Here is a 15824-nt window from a genome sequence, read left to right on the forward strand (position 1 = left end):
ACTAAAGTATCCATGATGGATGCTCATCCAACCTCTACTTAAAAAACCAGTGAAGGAGAGTCCGTCACCTGGGGTCATCTATTCCACTGTAAAACAACTCTTACCACAGAAAGCTCTTCCTAATGCTACATAGTTGGAATTGCCTTTCTTGTAACTTGAATCCATTGGTTCAAGCCCTACATTCCCGAGCAGGAAAAAACAAGCTTGCTCCATCTTCCATGTGACAGCCCTTGAGATATTTGAAGGTAGCTAATCATATCTCCTCTTGGTTTCCTCTTTACTAGACTAAACATACCCAACTCCCTCCACCATTCCTTGTAAGGCTTGCTTTGCAGACCCTTGACCATCTTGGCCACCCTCCTCTGCACATGTTCCAGCTAGTCAACATCTTTTGTAAATTGGGGTGCCCAGAAGTGGACATAGTGCTCCAGGTGTGATCTGACCAAGACAGAAAATCCAGGCCATTCCTGTTATCACACCTTCAGTGCATTTTGAACTGGGTTTCTGCACTCCCAATACTTGAGAAACTAGGTCAGGCTTGTGCTCTGGCTGCAGCAGTTTCTGTTCCAGAAGTCAGGGAGAGAGTGTGAGGCATATTCTAGGACAGCAGTGTCTAAAGGGGTTTGGAGGCGCTAAGGGAGACGGGATGCCGCTAGCCAGGTGATACTTTCCAAATGCTGGAACCCGCACCAGTCCTCTGCCAGCATAACCCACGTGGCCAGGGACGATGGGCATTATAGTCCAAAACATCTGGCAAGACTGGCAGGATTATTGTAATAACCTGCAGTTTTATAAGAGTACAGTGTATATTTAAAGTAGATGAATAAATGAGCAAATTAAGCTAATTTGGATATGCAGAAGATATAAAAAATAAATTTAGGGAACCGTAGAAAGAGGGGGAGGAAGTCAAGTTTTGAAATATTAAAATGTTTGTAAAATTAGTGAAATGTATAAACCTGAAAAGCATAATTTTTTATATATATTAAAAAAAACACCTGGCAAGGCACAGATCCCCGGCCCCGCGACATACGCCTTCGCTTCTGACCAATGGCACACCAGCACCTCTCCTGCAGGAGAGGGGAGGTTCTCCAGCGAACGGGCCGCTTCCTTCCCGAGGGCTGCTGGGAGTTGTAGTCTTGCCTCCTGAAGGCCGCGCGGCTGCTCAGCCCTCCCGGCAGGAGCGATTACGTGGCTCGAGAAGCAGAGGAGAGGCGGGACGCAGGCGCGGCGTGATGGCGGCTCCCGTGCGCAGCCCGTCGGTGCTCTTGCGGCTCTTGCTGCTGCTGGCCGGCCTCGCCTCGCCCGGCTGGGGCCTCTACTTCCACCTGGGCGAGACGGAGCGCAAGTGCTTCATCGAGGAGATCCCCGACGAGACCATGGTCATCGGTGCGTCTGGCGGGGGCGGAGGGGAGAGCGGGGAAAGGGGCGGTAGCTGGGGGGGGGTCGGGTTCATGGCCCGGGAAAGGTAACGAGGGGTGGATCTGGGGCGCAATGAACTGGGGGGGCTGCTGGTATTAAAGGCTTTTGAGGGGCTGCCGATCGGGAAGAGAGTTGGGCAATGAAACTGTGGGTGAGATGGGAACACGGGAGGAGATTTACCTGTGTATAGCAGATGGTGATGGAGATTCAGCTGGGAAATTAAGTTATTTAACTGTTTGGGCGGCCAACTTTCCCCTCATCCTATTCCGTTTCTATATCACAGGGAATTACCGGACGCAGCTGTTTGATAAGCAACGGGAAGAGTACCTTCCGGCTACTCCTGGCCTGGGCATGTTTGTGGAAGTGAAGGACCCTGATGAAAAGGTATACGGACACAGAAGAAGCCCACGTGCTCTGTTGCTCTGAGGGCAGATGTGTGTCTCAGGTGTATGGTGTAACCACAGACTATTTCTGCTCAGAAGTATAGAGAAAAGGGTCTTTCCTTTTCTGATCTTGATCTCCTATGGGCCATTATTTTGATTGTATTCTCCTGGTCTGTTGTCTAATGTGCTGATACACAAGTATTTCACCCATAGGAGCCAACTTCTAGGGGCCAAGGTCCCTTCGGCCTCTCCAATACAATAATTGAGGGAGTCAGGGGCCCCCATGGGCATTGCCATTTAAATGGTGTGCATGTGCTGCCTATTGTGATTGATTATGCAGGGTAGGGCTTACCTGGGCCTCCCCAATATTTTATTCAAGTTGGCACCCCAGACTTGACTAGATACGAAGAAGCAGGGTTGTATTTTTGGTTCCTTGTGCCCTTTTGTGTGGTAATAAGACTAGTACGTTGAGCTCACTACATCAGTGTTTTGTGAACAGCTTTGGATAATTTGCAGACCACCTCTTTCATCCCCAAAGAAGAGTCTGGGTGCATGACTGTTGAGAGATAACAATGTGGATCTCAAACTCCATGCTGTTGATTTGTTGTCATGGCCTTTTGCTGTGGAAAACCACTCAGCACACACCTGTTGGAGCTACAGATGTTGGCTTCATGGCCTGCAGAACTGGCAGTGTATCATGTTGCTATATTATTGTATGTAGAACAGGCAATATATCATGGTGGAATAGATGCAGCTTGAAGACTTTATCCAGAAGACTTCAGGTACACAATAGAAATCTTAATAGTTTTTAATTATACAGAGCAGAGTATTACAGAAGCATCTGTGTAATCAACCTAAAATACTAGTACTACAAATTCTCAGTGTTTCCTAATTTAACTGATTATGGCTGTGTGAACCCTGGTATCAAAATGGTTTTGGTATGTTTGGTTGACTCATACGTTACATTCCCTTCTGTTCTGTAGGTGGTGTTGTCTCGACAGTATGGGTCAGAGGGCAGATTCACCTTTACTTCACACACACCTGGGGAACATCAGATCTGCCTACATTCTAATTCCACAAAGTTTTCCCTTTTTGCGGGGGGCATGCTGGTAAGAGGATTCATGCAAAGGGAAGATTTGTGTTTGGGTTCATTTGACTTGACAAGCCAGCTCCTGAAGCATCATGCTTTGGTGGGTATCTTCAGGCCCAAGTTTTCACTGTTGATGTTTTGAATTTCATTGCAGAGGGTCCACCTCGATATCCAGGTTGGGGAACATGCCAACGACTATGCTGAGATTGCAGCCAAAGACAAGTTGAGTGAGCTGCAGCTACGTGTACGCCAGCTCCTAGAGCAGATTGAACAGATCCAGAAAGAGCAGAACTACCAGCGGGTAAAAAAAGGGGGACTGTGGGTGAAATTTAATGTCATGTTAAGGTGATAGTTCCAGCTTCGCAATTTTTTCCGCTTGCCAAATGGAACAATCTACTCTCTCCTCCCTCCGTGCACTACTCTGGGGATTCCTGCAACCCAATTTGAGAGGACAGGGATGGTGGGGGAAGTCCCAGTGTGCTAGTGGGACTCACTGTGCTGGCTTCTACTAGTGCAACATCTTGGTTGAATCCAGCTCTGTACTTCAATGGCAGAGCACCTGCTTCATATGCCAAAGGTCCATGTTCACTTTCTGATGCCTCCAGTTAAAAGACTCTGGCAGCAGATGATGGAGAAGGCATTTCCTCCTGAGACCCTAGACAGCGCCAGCCAATCAGAGTAGACTGTACCAGCCTAGATGGACAACTAGTCTGTCTTGGCATGGGTAGCTTCCAAAGAGGTTCTCAGCTGGTCTCCAGTAATGTTCTCTGTATAATAAGGCTGGGAAAGGAAGTGGTCTGCTTACATGCTTACATCGCACAGTTCTCACGTGGAGAAGAGGGCTTCTTTCTAAAGGGTAATACAATAGGGAATATGCACCCTTATTAGTTAAGGTTGTGCTATTTGCGGAAGGTAGACTTCAGCCACATTCATACAATACAATTAAAGCACTGTGATACCACTTTAAACAGTCATGGCTTCTCCCAAAAAGTCCCCGAACAATAGGCTGTTAAGGGTGCTGAAAGTTATAGGAGACCCATTCCCCTCACAGAGCTGCAATTCCTGAAGTGATTTAACAAGCAATCCCACTTCATAGGGATTTGTGGGAATTGTAGCGGTGTGAGGGGAATAGAGGCCTCCTACAACCCTCAGCACCCTTAAAGTTGTTGTTTAGTCGTGTCCGACTCTTCGTGACCCCATGGACCAGAGCACGCCAGGCACTTCTGTCTTCCACCGCCTCCCGCAGTTGGGTCAAACTCATGCTGGTAGCTTCGAGAACACTCCAACCATCTCGTCCTCTGTCATCCCCTTCTCCTTGTGCCCTCCATCTTTCCCAACATCAGGGTGTTTTCCAGGGAGTCTTCTCTTCTCATGAGGTGGCCCAAGTATTGGAGCCTCAGCTTCACAATCTGTCCTCCTAGTGAGCATTCAGGGCTGATTTCCTTAAGAATGGATAGGTTTGATCTTCTTGCAGTCCATGGGACTCTCAAGAGTCTCCTCCAGCACCATAATTCAAACTAAGCACCCTTAATAAACTCCCAGAATTCTTTGGATTAAGCCATGGCTGTTTAATATGGTATCATAGTACTTTAAATGTGTAGTATGACTGTGGCCAAACTTTGGTTTCCAGAGTCAGCTGTTCCCCCAATTCATGCTAAAAAAGTATCCTTTTAGCTTTTGATGAATCCTCTCCCCTTTCCTACTCATAAACTGTTTTCTCCTCTTCTTTTTTCCTCAGTGGCGAGAGGAGCGCTTCCGGCAAACTAGTGAGAGCACAAACCAGCGGGTTCTCTGGTGGTCCATTGTCCAGACCCTCATTCTTGTAGCCATTGGAGTCTGGCAGATGAGGCATCTTAAAAGTTTCTTTGAGGCCAAGAAGCTGGTATAAAAAAAAGTGTGGTTTGAGATCAGCAAAAGGCCTGCAGTTCCCACAGGAGCCATTCCCAGTTCTTCAGTGCCTGCACGGGTGCTTCTCCTCTCCTCAGTCTTCTTCTACCAGACTGGTTGTTGTCCAGGCCATCTACCTCTCTCTGCCTCTGTCCTTCCATCTCTCTTCCTCCCTGCCAACATCTCAGCCTGCTGTGGTTCCAGGGCAGCAGCTTTGCCTCTTAAGGCACTGTGTTCTCTCCAGACAACCCAGACCTGCCCTCCCTCACTGTCACTCATGTTCTGTGTGAGGAGCCTGTGGGGGGGAGGGGATTTTCTCTTGCCTAAGAGTGTCCATCAAAAATCAACTCTTCCCAAGGGCACCCAGGACCTTTTTCCCCAGCCAGCGTCACAAATGACAAAGCCAAGAAACTGATGCCAGTTTTGAGCCCTGCTGTATTTTTACTAGCTCTGACTTCTTGATGCCGCCAGTATGTTGCTTTGAAGAAAAGCACTGAATAAGAAGACCTGGAAGCTCTGCCTGCAGTTCTCCTGTCCTGTATATTCTTAATGTGAATGGGATATTGAATGATTTTGGGATTAACTGCTGTGGGATTGGTGGAATAATATTGAGACACTCTGTATGTATGTGTTGGGATATGTGATAATAATTGGGCTATTAACTGAGGATAGCCAAGTATTGAACTTTACTTGATTTATATCTTCCTCTGTAGCTTGCTAGAATTAAATTGGCTTTTCCTGTATATACACAACCACTATTCTTCTGGCAGATCAGATGCCTCATTTTCTTACAAATGTGAGCATATTGGTTGTAAGCTTGGTTCTGCACTGCTGTTCTTGCAGCAGGAACATGTGCTGACTTGCTTTTTCCAGCTGTTCCACCAGCCCAATCATAACTCCCATTTACTTGGAAGCAAACCCTGCTGGTTTCAATAGAATTCCTTTCCCAAGGAACTTTACAGTCCAGGTCTCCTAGGGGTTTGTTTTGCTAAATACATTTATGGACATCCAACAAATTCATATGGTTTGATTATAATTCCAAAATTATTGAAGCATCTTCTCATGACCCCTCCCCTATCAAGTTAGAGATTGCTATTTGGGAGGGAGGAGACCCAGAAGACTGTTACATTTAAACTAGGGGGAGAACCAAAAAGATTGTTAAATCTCAATGAGACTAATTTTGAACTGGTCAACCATGGATTATTGGCCTAAGATTGAACCATGTGCCCATACACTCTTCCTTCCCCTTCTCCTCCCTTCATTGCACCCAGCTTGGACACTTACATCGTGCTTGTTAGGAATGGAAACATAACACTTGTGAGCTGCAGCACTTAAGCCTAAGTTTGGATGTTATGAGAAACTGTTGTAACGAACCCCAATTTGGGTGCATGAGAGGGGTAAGGATCATGTGTGTTGGGAGGCATGCAGCTTGTTCTCAGGCCAATATCACTATGGGTGACCTAGCCACCGTATGTAGACTATTTAAGTGATGTCCAGTGTCTTTTGTTTGTAAATGTTACTGGTGACTAAGCCTTTGGAGAAGTGGCTGTGTTGGCTTGGCGTATCTGAGATGGATTTTTTAGGAGACACATTGGAGACAGAGAAAGTGCATATATGGTTAAATTCCCATCACAGCAGCACATCTCCATGCCTTCTTTTTGCTATAGAGGTCTGAAGCTCATATTTTGTGTGTCATGATGGCTGAGCAGAAAACTTAAAAGGGTAGCATATTCTTTGTTCAGCTTTGGCTTCACAATTACCATACTGATTTTACATGAAAGTAGAGACAAGTGTACACTTCCCTAAATGTGAAAGGGATTTTTTTTTGTTGCCATACAAAAACCAGAATTGTTTACTAGAGGCAAGGGAACAACTGCAGTGACTTCTGCAATTCAAATGGCACCAGCCTTTTAATTTCTAAAATTTAATGGTTTTCCCCCCTTGCTGCTTTGAATATGTTGTGTTATTAGATTTACAAAAGGGTGGTGGTGGTATATTGCTGAGATACTTGTGAATGTCCTCAAGTTGCTAAGGAGTTCTGAGCCAGACATACTGCTCTGGCCTGCACTGTTTTGATTTTCAGATAGCAGAACTTGCTAAACATTGAAGTGCTGAAGATGTTCAGAATAATTCTTTGAGGGCATTAAACTGGGTTTAATTATAAAGCTTCATGACTGTGCCAATATCTGTCTTAAAAAAGAAAACAGTTGAGAGCATAGGAAAGCATATTCTAGACTAGGTGTGGGGAACCTTTGGCTCTCCAAATGATGCTGAACTACAGCTCCCATCATCCCTGGCCATTAGCCATGCTGTTTGCAGCTGATGGGACCTGTAGTTCAGTATCAAAGGTTCCGCCCAAGGTTCCCAGACCTGCTGTAGAATGAATGAAGATTGCTGCACTAGATGAGTGAATGCTGGTGTCCTTCTATTGGAACCGGGTTTGTTGGAAAGGGTCTCTTTCATCTGAGTTTTTCGTTTTTGTTTTTGTTTAGTTTCCCAGGTTTGTGATATTTGCAGTGGTCTGTGTTTGTGCCACTGACTACACCATCCAGTTGAAGTGGTCTAAGATCCCAACTTCCCTAAAGCCACCTTGACTGTGCTCCTGTGAAAGAAGTAAAGTTGCCTGTTTCTTACACTCTGCTGTGACCAACTAAGACAACTTAATGGGGTGACAATTTTAGATACTGCAGTGTAGGAATTCAAGCTTTTATGTAGGAGATTAAACAACTAAAGCTTTATGGATGAAGGACCAGTTTTAATGAGTGGCGCATACTTTTTTTTTGTATTGTGGCTATTTTAGCCCTGGTTGCTACTGTAAAGCAAATGAGAGAGAAGTCAATAAAGATGGTATTTCCTTCTAACAATGACTGCTAACTTTATTTCATGTTGAGATCTTACACTTTCTTCAGAAGTCCCAAAATGCATGTACACAAGAGTTTTGGTAATAGGGTATCAATACTTTGTTGCCAACTACAAGTTTTAAAAAAAATATATTTTCACAAAAACTAGTCATATTACATGCTTCATCTCACCCCAACTTCGTTAATTCATTTGCTCATTCTGGACTGTCTAGAACAGTGTTTCCCAACCACTGTTCCGCGGCACACTAGTGTGCCGCGAGATGTTGCCTGGTGTGCCGCGGGAAAAATTAAAAAATGCGAAAGATTTTTTTTTAAAAAAAGTCAAATTTTCGATTGGGGCGCCGTCACTAGATGACCCCTGGGGTTCCCTCCCTCCCTCCCGCTCTGCGCCTCCCTCCTCCTCCTCCTCCTCCTCCGGGGAGGCCCTTCCTGGCTCTCGGCCAAGGCTTGGCGGCTGCCACTCACTCGCTCGCCCACCTGTCCCTCCATCCCTGCACCCGGCCTCTCCCCCTCCGTCCCCGGCACGGGGGCTGCCGGGATCCGTAGTCCCCTCGCCCTTGGGCTCCGCGCCCGCGCAGGGTGCGCAAACTACGTTTCCCAGCGTGGCCTGGCGGGCCGGGCGTTTTGTTTGAAGCGCTCTTCTCCCGGCCATGGAATGAGCGCGGCGGCGGTGGCCGGGCGGGCAGGGGCTCTTCCGCGCAGACCCCGCGCAGCCTGCCTGTGCCCCCGCGGAGATCAGGCGGCAGGATGGAGCCCGGGGATCCCCGCGGAGGCGGAGCGGCGGAGGCGGAGGCTGCCCCCCAGGTAGGGCTGCGTCGGGGGGGGGGTTATTTTTGCAATGCTGCATCCGCGCTGGAGGGGACGCATCGGACCACGGGGAGACCCCTTGGCGGGCGTGCAAGGCAATGCATGCGTGCAGGCGTTGCATGGAGTGCAGTGCAATGCAATGGCAACGCGGCGCCCTGCATGCATGCATGCAACTTCCACCGGCGCTCCGGACTTGGCAGGTGAGGGGGGTCCCCAGTGGGCGGCAGAGAGAGCCGGGAGGGCGAAGGGGAGCCGGGGGGGAGCAGCGCTGCTCCCCGAGCCCGGGGGGAAACTTCGGCGTCGTTGCGCCGGGTGTTGGAAGCGGAGGCTGGCGGGGGCCCCTCACCTGCAAAACCTGGTCGCCTCTCATATATTTCGTGCATTGCATTCATCGCCCGCTTTCTCCTCCAAGGAGCTCCCGGGGGCGCGCGTGGTTCTCCCCGTGTTATCCTCGCAACAACAGCCCTGCGAGGTGGGTCAGGCGAGTTGCCCAAGGGAGCACTCGGGGATTGTCCTGGCCAGGTGGGGTGATTTGAACCCTGCTCTCTGCCCGGTCTTCGTCCTCATTTAGCCCCCACATGTGCATGACTGTGCATGACTGAGGTTTCCCCCCCTCATCTTGGCTATGGTGTGAGTCTGTCCTGTTAATTAATGGGGTTCTGCCTTCGGAGAAGATGAGCCAGCCCTCAAGGAGGTGATTATGTAATTTGCTAGCAATTCATGTCCCTCCCGGTGTGGCGCTGCGCGCTGACGTCACAGGGCTGTAATGGTGGTGTGCCTCGAGATTTTTTTCATGAAACAAGTGTGCCTTTGCCCAAAAAAGGTTGGGAAACACTGGTCTAGAAGCTCCCCATAAGCTGCCTGATACCACTGAGATCTACTGTCTCGTTTTCCTCCTCCTCTATTTTTTCTATGTGGTCCACCTCTGCCGGGAAACCGGCGAATCTGCGGTTCCTCGGAGTAGCTGTCCTCGTGTAGGAACGAGTGTTAGGCGGAACAGCCAGCGGGGAGCACGTTTCTAGAGGACCGCTCTAGTCGACGGACCTGGTGTCCTCGCCAACGTGTCCCGGCCGGGTTGGGCGGGGAGAACTGCCGGCAGGCGGTAGGATGTTCCCGTCCCGGCGCAAGTCTACTATGTATCGCCGCGCGGGTAGCGGGTAAGTATCCTAAGGGAGAGGAAATTTATGCGAGGGAGAGGAGAACTAGGAAGCGGGGGGGGGGGGCGAAGGATGAGAAGCGCACGGGGACCATGAAGGCTCAGCGTCTAAGCTTCAGTTCTGAAATATCTGTTTTATCTTCCGACTTTTTGTCGCAGTTTTGAGCGGTCAAGAAATGGTGCTGTGGAGGTTAGGATGGGCGTGAATCTGAATGGCTGAGAAACAAGCTTCGTTCCCGCCTTAACTATACACCGAGTGGCACATCTCTTTGCTTTTTCCTCCACGAATAGTTTACTTCCCCTATAGGAATGAATGGAAAGCACTATATGGGGGGGGGGGGAGAGGAGCACTTGAAGCGGGGAGCTTGTACGGGAGGCATTTTATGGAGATTGAGTTGGGAGAGACGTCTAAGAGGGCTGTATACTTCCCCTTATCTCACCCTGCCGTTCCTCTTCTCAAATATAGCAAATCTTTTTTTTAACCTAGATATGTAGTAACGGAATCCATGTTGTCTCTTGAGTCAGGAAGAAGTTTCTCCCAAGTAACTGGCAATTGGCAACACATTAGTTGTTAGGAAGAAGGGTTTTCAAGTTGGCGGGTTTCACTTTGCACAAGGTACATGCAATGCTTTTAAAGAGCCCATTTCGGGTGAATATGGGGGCATAGCATGAGCGCTTGGAGTTGGTGTAACATAGGGGGAAACTTAACAGCATATTTCTGTGCATGTTTACTCAGTAGTAAGTAACAATTTTCTGTGAAGCTTACTCCCAGGTAAGTGTGTAGTTCGATCTTAAAAGCTGGGAGGTTCCTGGTTCAAAAAGTGCTTCAACCATAAGCTTGCTAGGCAGCTTAGGCAAGCCATTATTTCTTCCCCCACCCCGCCCCCAAAATAAACTACATTATAGGAATTAGACTGAGTTACTTCACATGAATATTTGTAAGGATAACTGAAATGGTATGTGAAGTACTTTTAAGTTTTGAAAGGGCCATACAAATGCTTGATGTATCTTTCCATGTCATTCCAGTCCTACCTATTTTATTTTCACATTGTGACAGTGGTATTTTTCCACAGTTCTTGCTGTTGTGGCATGGGTTGAATGAGGGACCTGAATCCCGGCCACTGTCATGATCCCCACCTTAACAGGTGATGCTTGCTTAAGAGAAGCTTGTGGCAGTTTGTTTCTGTCTTGCCTTCTTTTGCACATGGAATTATCTGTCATGTTTCACTGTGTTGACTTGCCCTATTCTGATTTTGCTTCAGGTCCTGTCGGCTGTTTGGTATCCTACCCCGGAAATTTTCTCTCTTTCAACTCTTTTTTGTTGCACTGTTGCTGGGTTTTCTCTCCCTGTTGTGGCTTCAGCTCAGTTGTTCAGGGGATGTGACTAGAAGTCAAAGAGCTGCAGCTACACTGCCTCAGAAACCCTGCGCATTGGAGCCTCTACCTCAGCTTCCTGATGACCCATCATGGGGACCCCACCGTCTAGCAGTGTTGGTGCCTTTCCGGGAGCGCTTTGAAGAGCTGCTGGCTTTTGTGCCTCACCTCCATCGCTTCCTCAGCAGGAAGAAAATTCGCCATCATATCTTCATACTCAACCAGGTGGATCATTACAGGTACTGTAAGGTATGGGTGAATGTGAACCCCATGCTGTGCCTCCCCCTCAATGTTTCAACCTAACCTGTATCCCAAATTATTACATTCTTCTTTGGGTGACTTTGGACATGATATTCATATGGAAGGAAACATTGGACCTTTGTATTATCTAAAATAGATATTTGCATTTCCCCCACCTGGAAGATGTGTAACCTTGAAATCATATCTGAAGTCTCTCGTATCCATCTATCTAGTACTATTATTGTTGTTGCTATTTTGAAATTTATTACCCATCCTTCACTAGCAGGTCCTAGAGTGGGAATTTAAAATTCAGAATTAAAACAGACTGTAAAACAAATCAGTCACTGGAAAAGTGTGGGTCCTGAAAATACACATCTCAGGTATCAAAGGTGCATATTCAGCTCATGCCAAAACTTCTGTGAGGAGGGGATTCCATGACTCAGGGACTGCCACAGAGATTGCCCTCTTCTGAGCAACTACCCCACCAACTTCTGAGAGTGGTGAGACTACAAAGAGGGCTCCCTCAGCACCTGAGGCGATTTGTAGGAATGGAGGCAGTGTCTGTTATTTGGGGCCTAAGCCATTTAGAGCTTTGAACAGTAGCATGAGCCCAGAAACTAACAGCCAATGCAGCTGTTTTAAAACAGGATCTATATGCGTTCTAAAGACAACCCCAATATGTAATCTGGCTCCTGAATTTTGAACCTGTTGAAGTTTCCAAGTCCTCTTCAAAGGCAGCCCCATGTAGAGTGCATTGCAATGATCCAGTCTGGAAGTTAAGAGAACATGGAACACAGTGGCGAAGTCATCTCCATCCAAAAGGGACTGTAGCTGGAAATAGCATTTCTAGCTCCTGAGGCCACCTGGGTTTCCAGTGACCATGCTGCATCCAGCAGTACCTCAAGTTACGAGCCTGCTCCTTCTAGGGGAGTCTAACCCAACCCAGAATGGATTTGAGAACCCAGTACACATGCCGCCTATACCTATTCAGTATCAATTAGCTGGTGCATATCCAGCTAACCACTACTACCTATGTTGCACCTAAGCCACTTCTCATGATTCAGATGGGAGAGAGAGAGGTGGGTGTTATCTGCATAGTGTGACTCCAAAACCCCAGATGACAGCTCCCAGCGAGTTCCTAGGGACAGCGTAGATCATCAAACAGTGGCTGGGTGCTCAAGCTGAACACTTTTGACAGTGAGGGCTGAGCTTTCCTGAATATAATTTTCTGACATAGGTCCCATCTGCTTGCATTGGTCTCTTGGGCAGGTTTAACAGAGCATCTCTGATCAACGTGGGCTTCCTTGAAAGTGGCAATGACACAGATTACATTGCCATGCATGATGTGGACTTGTTACCTCTTAATGAGGAATTGGACTACGGCTTCCCAGCTGCAGGCCCTTTCCACGTGGCATCGCCGGAGCTGCACCCTCTCTATCACTATAACACCTACGTAGGTGGCATCTTGCTGCTCACCAAGCAGCACTATCGAATGGTAAGACCTAAGTTCTTTCTTTTGGGCTCCTGGGATATTTTATACAACCCACAGAAGGACAAAGTCCTTGCTAGTTATTTTCATTGAACCCACCACCCTGAGATTAAGAGTCTTGTGCTCTACCTTCTGAGCTATCCCAGAATCAGTTAGGGGGTTAGACTTGGCACTGTACATTTAATGGCTTATGATGCGCTCTACTCCATTTAATCCTGAAGACGAAGAGTCTTGGAGTGATGGTGTTAGCTGTGGCTTAGTAAGACAGCAGCAGATTTTACTGTCTCTGTCCCAAGACTTGAAGGAGGGAAAATATTTCTGGTGTCAACTGTGCCTTTATTGTTGTTTCAGTGTAATGGAATGTCAAACCGCTTCTGGGGCTGGGGCCGTGAGGATGATGAGTTTTATCGCCGCATCAGAGGCGCTGGACTTCAGGTGAGGCTGCAGAATGGCTTTCACTGTAGTTTGAGACCTTGGGGGGACTCTAGTTCTGGGTGAGATTTGAGCCTGTTATTCTGCCACGGTGTGTGAATTCTGTTTTGGACAGAGCTTTCTGGCTTCAGTGTAGGCTCCAACTTTTTATTTCAGCTGTTCCGGCCATCAGGAATTAAAAGTGGATATAAGACATTCCAGCATCTTCATGACCCAGCTTGGCGCAAGAGAGACCAGAAGCGCATTGCTTCCCAAAAGCAGGTGGGAGTTTCTCATGGGGGAGATGGGGGAAGCAGGGGGCTGGGGGTTGGAACTAAAAAATACATTGTTTTTCTTACGTGGAGCTGGCCATATAGCTCTGTAGTAAGTCCTGCACTGTTGCTTCCGCTTAGCCTGGAGGGAACAGCATTGAGCAAGATGGTTACATCAGAAGGCACAGAAATAGGCATGGCCTGAAACTCATGGAACTCATGAATCTAGTATAGATTTTTTCTACAAAATGTAGACAGTATTGACTTTTCAAAATATTTAATTTTAAAATGCACATTTCTATCCCTGATGACTGTGGATAAAAACTTTACAATGTAAGCAATAAATCCTAGCATTAGAAACCAGGGAGTGTGCCTTTTGCAATAAAGCCTAGCATTAGAAACCAGGGAGTGTGCCTTTTGCAGCCAGTATCCTTTAGTGCCTCTGATCTGTTTCTTCCCAGTGTTCATGTGTATCTGCTTTCCCTTCCTTGTGAGTGCCATAAATAAAATGAAATAAAAAATTTCAAAAATGATGCATACCCATTCAGTTTGAACAAAGCTTGTGCTGTAAATTGCTTCACAGGAAGTGGTACATAAATGAAATAAATAACAGTGGGTGGAATTCAGTATAGCGCTATGGTGAATGTTACATCAGTGCACATATTTCTCTCTGCACAACAGGACATTCTCCTCCTCTCCTTCCATATCCCCTAAATCTGTTCTAGAGGCTTCCCCAACCCTATGGAGCAGATTTGGGTTTAGGACAAAATATTGAGAATCTCATCTTCCCCTCTTCCACCCTTTTAAAATCCATATGATTATAGGGAAACATTTTGAATCAAAGTTGGCAGGTTTTGCTGAAAGCAGATAATGTCTAAGGTTCCTCGTAGTCTATGGTCAGGCCTTCTCAGCTTGGTGCAAGTGTGTCTCTACTTTTCTCCCTTGTTGTTTAGTCGTGTCTGACTCTTCGTGACCCCATGGACCAGAGCACGCCAGGCAGTCCTGTCTTCCACCACCTCCCACAGTTTGGTCAGGCTCATGTTTGACCCTTCGAGAAACTAGGGAGAACTTTTCTCCCTAGTTTTTCTTAAAAGGAACTCGGCAAAAGTCTCCCATAAACAAAGTAATAGGAATCGTGCAATGCCAATGAATTTATGGAGACTTGCATAACTTACTGATTGCACCTTTGGTGTTCTGATGCTGCCTTTGATTATGATCGTCTTAGACCCTTCCCTTTGCCATAACTGAGCTTTAAGTCTGTGACTCTATCCTTCACAACACTTAAGCCTCCTTCTCTGCTTGCTCTGCTTCACACAAGCCCTCTTCATGATGTCATTTTTTGCTCTCCTACGTGTATGACGTGTGGCATTTTTGTTCCCATGTAGGAGCAGTTCAAGGTGGACCGTCATGGAGGCTTGACCAACCTCCAGTACAGAGTGGAGTCACGAACTCGGTTGACTGTGGCAGAATCTCCCTGCACAGTCCTCAACATCTTCCTAGAATGCGACACCAGTGAGACTCCCTGGTGCACATTTGGCTGAGCCGACTCCTGCATAGACTCTTGCATTACTGCAGCAGCTGGTTATCAGAATTGTGTCTGGACTCTCCAAAGGCAGATCCTTCTGCAGGAGCCAGCAACAGGGCATGGATGCCTGTGGTCCAATGGTTACAACAAAAGGTCCGAGGATTCACCATCAGTTGACAGGTCAGATGCAGAGCATGACCTCCGTGTGGATGCAGGCAAGGTGGCAGAGACGCTGGCAAGATTAAATGGGCTGAGCGCCTGTTAGAAGGATGTTGACTTGGCAACCTACATCTTGACAGATGGAAGAAAATCTGAGACTAAGAGGCAGGTCAGTGACTGAATCATCCTGCCTATATCAGCCAGTGCTCCAACACTACATGATAACAAGGCAGTTGGACCTATAGACTTGTTGCCCAGGCTGATGCTTAAAGGACTTTGCAGAATCACTATCAGGTAAACTTGTTGGAAGTTTGCTGCTCTCCTATTTCAAAATATGTATAGAGACTTGCTGTGAAGCTCTTGCGCACCCCATCTCTTCCTATGAGGTCTCCTGCTAAGTGGACACTTGTGCTCTGGCTCAGAGAGCATCGTCACTTACCACCGGACCTAAACCCATCGTGGTAAAGGGTCTTGTTATTGGGGTCTTTGAGACACTGAAAGCTGTTGGTTTGCTTCAATAAAGCCATTAAGGCGAGTGCCTCATGAAAGGAAATCAGCGTGCGTGTGTGCACATAGACATTGCTGTAAGTAGTACAGTGGTACCTCCAATTACGAACTTAATTCATTCCAGAGGTCTGTTCTTAAGCCAAAACCACTCATAACATGAGGTGCGCTTTCGCTAATGGCACCTCCCGCTGCCGGCGCGCGACTTCTGCTCACATCCCGTGGCAAAGTTCGCAACCGGAGCATC

At 47.4% G+C, this 15824-nt stretch overlaps 2 protein-coding genes and 1 long non-coding RNA gene across 5 annotated transcripts; 2 read left to right on the forward strand and 1 right to left on the reverse strand.

The window, feature by feature from the left end:
* Window positions 1-1082: 1082 nt before the first annotated feature.
* TMED9 (transmembrane p24 trafficking protein 9) lies at window positions 1083-7640 on the forward strand. 2 transcript variants are annotated; one of them, XM_083488544.1, is made up of 5 exons: window positions 1083-1386; window positions 1703-1803; window positions 2786-2911; window positions 3047-3193; window positions 4631-7640. In XM_083488544.1, exons 1-5 carry the CDS (start codon window positions 1233-1235, stop codon window positions 4778-4780), a joined length of 678 nt encoding a protein of 225 aa, XP_083344670.1. In that variant the 5' UTR covers window positions 1083-1232; the 3' UTR covers window positions 4781-7640. The 2 variants fall into 2 exon arrangements, 1 of the variants encoding a protein (XP_083344670.1); XR_014522283.1 differs by having other exon boundaries at window positions 1136-1386; window positions 3047-4043; window positions 4415-7640.
* LOC310699929 lies at window positions 7250-9386 on the reverse strand. The gene is made up of 2 exons (XR_014522314.1): window positions 9283-9386; window positions 7250-7844 (listed from the first exon to the last, which is right to left on the reverse strand). It is a non-coding gene; the product is annotated as an uncharacterized lncRNA (long non-coding RNA).
* A 68-nt stretch (window positions 9387-9454) lies between these two features.
* B4GALT7 (beta-1,4-galactosyltransferase 7) lies at window positions 9455-15626 on the forward strand. Of its 2 annotated transcripts, XM_083488503.1 has the most exons (7): window positions 9455-9604; window positions 10866-11216; window positions 12487-12712; window positions 13058-13141; window positions 13295-13399; window positions 13531-13583; window positions 14775-15626. In XM_083488503.1, the coding sequence occupies exons 1-7, from the start codon at window positions 9555-9557 to the stop codon at window positions 14806-14808; spliced, it is 903 nt and encodes a 300-aa protein (XP_083344629.1). In that variant the 5' UTR covers window positions 9455-9554; the 3' UTR covers window positions 14809-15626. The 2 variants fall into 2 exon arrangements, with proteins under 2 accessions (XP_083344629.1, XP_083344628.1); XM_083488502.1 differs by lacking the exon at window positions 13531-13583.
* The last annotated feature ends 198 nt before the right edge of the window (window positions 15627-15824 follow it).

The sequence above is a fragment of the Podarcis liolepis genome (assembly GCF_965112155.1).
Source record: "Podarcis liolepis genome assembly, chromosome: 2".
NCBI lineage: Eukaryota > Metazoa > Chordata > Lepidosauria > Squamata > Lacertidae > Podarcis > Podarcis liolepis.